The 1762-nt window shown below is 50.2% G+C and overlaps 1 protein-coding gene across 1 annotated transcript; it reads right to left on the reverse strand.

Annotated features, from left to right (window-relative positions):
- Positions 1-304: 304 nt before the first annotated feature.
- Positions 305-870, reverse strand: LOC119381559 (protein krueppel-like). The gene is made up of 2 exons (XM_037649334.1): positions 640-870; positions 305-448 (listed from the first exon to the last, which is right to left on the reverse strand). The coding sequence occupies exons 1-2, from the start codon at positions 868-870 to the stop codon at positions 305-307; spliced, it is 375 nt and encodes a 124-aa protein (XP_037505262.1).
- Positions 871-1762: the final 892 nt, after the last annotated feature.

The raw sequence follows: 1762 nt of genomic DNA on the forward strand, positions 1-1762 counted from the left end.
TGCCAAAGGACTTGCCTACTTGGCATTGTCCACATGTGCACTCTAATGTAAACTGTGATACGGTAGCCGCGACTCCTACAGCGTCTGCCTGCTGCGTGGGTGGGGCAATATGCGCGCTATAAAGAATACGTTTTGCTGCCTACTTGATGTGTGTGATGTTTCAAGGTGGATAGCAGCATGTGCTTCCTAAGCATACAATGCTCTGATATTACCCTGCAGTTCGAGCTGCAGTCGCTGCGGTTTTCGTGTATCTGGATACGAGAATTCAGGTCTACTTTCCCAGTAATTTGTACCGCTACAGGTGTCACAGTGAAGCTCGGCTACTCGATGAGTGTGTGCGCTCATGACGCGAGAGAGTTCCTCTTCGCCCAAATGTCTTGCCGCACACGTCGCACCTATGAGGTCTCTCGCCGGTGTGGGTCAGAACATGCGCCTTCAGCGTACTCATCTCCGCGAATGCAGCTGGACACAGGTGGCAGAGGCACGGCTTCTCCCCGTATGCGCGCGGGTGTGCTTTCTTAGTGCCTGTTTAGAACCATATCCGCGGCTACAGAACTGACAGCTAAATTTTTTTACACCAGAGTGAATATTCTTGTGCTGAGAAAGGGTGTATCTTGCAGTAAACGTCTTCCCGCATACGTCGCACCTGTGAGGTCGCTCGCCGGTGTGGCTTGCGACGTGCCTTTTCAGCGTGAAGAAGTGCGCGAACGTAGCGGGACATAGGTGGCAGGTGTAAGGCTTCTCGCCAGTGTGCGTACGGGCATGTACCCTCAGTGCGTCTCTCCGGGAAAATTTTCGGCCGCAAACGTGGCAGCCAAACGCTTTCTTGTCCGAATGAGTCAGTGCGTGGCGCGCGAGCTTTGTTTTCATGGCAAATCTCTGTCCGCAGACGTTGCACTCATGCAGTCGTTCTCCGGTGAGTCAACATGTGTCTTTTCCGCTGCTCGCTGCTGGTGAACGTGGCCGTGCACGACGAGCACTCGAATGGCCTCTCGCCCGTGTGCGTGCGACTGTGGATCACGAGGTTCTTCTTTTCCGTGTATTTGCTGCCGCACACGTCGCAGGCGTACTGTTTTTCGCCTACGTGAGCGAACAAGTGTGTTCGCAATTGTGCCTTGCGGTTGAAAACTTTGTCACAAACGCCGCACTGCAATGACCTCGTGGCCTTAGACTTGCCACCTTTTTCTGGTTGGGATGCACTGACTTCGTCAGGGGACCTGCGATTGAAACAAGTTTTATTTTAATATATGATGTGAAGATGTCGGCGCACAAATAAAGCGCCGGCTCCTTTGTTAGCTCTTGAACGGATCAAGCCTACAAGTCAACAAATAAATGCACAGACAGTAGGACATGGAAATAAATAAAACGCACATGCGTCTAAATAGAATAATTGTTGCGGTTTTACGTCCCAAAACCACGATTAAGAGTGACGCCGTAATAGAGGGTTCCGGAAATTTTGACCATTTGGTGTTCTTAATTTAATGTACGCCTAGATCTGAGCACACACGCATCTGGACCAAACACGATATTAGTAAAATATAGCACGCTTAGAAAAGAAAGAGCGATTATCGCAAAATCGTGCTTTGAGACATTTTGCATAATGGTTTTGATACGAACCAAACGACCACGAATACAACTGAAGCCGTCCTCAATAGGCTGTTAGTTCGTAAGCACGAGCTTTATCGGGGTGGGGGGGATCAACACAACCACATCTACCTCCCCCCCACCCCCTTCAAAAAAGCTTGCTGCATCCAACGTCGTT

Source organism: Rhipicephalus sanguineus, chromosome 2, assembly GCF_013339695.2.
Source record: "Rhipicephalus sanguineus isolate Rsan-2018 chromosome 2, BIME_Rsan_1.4, whole genome shotgun sequence".
NCBI classification, from domain to species: domain Eukaryota; kingdom Metazoa; phylum Arthropoda; class Arachnida; order Ixodida; family Ixodidae; genus Rhipicephalus; species Rhipicephalus sanguineus.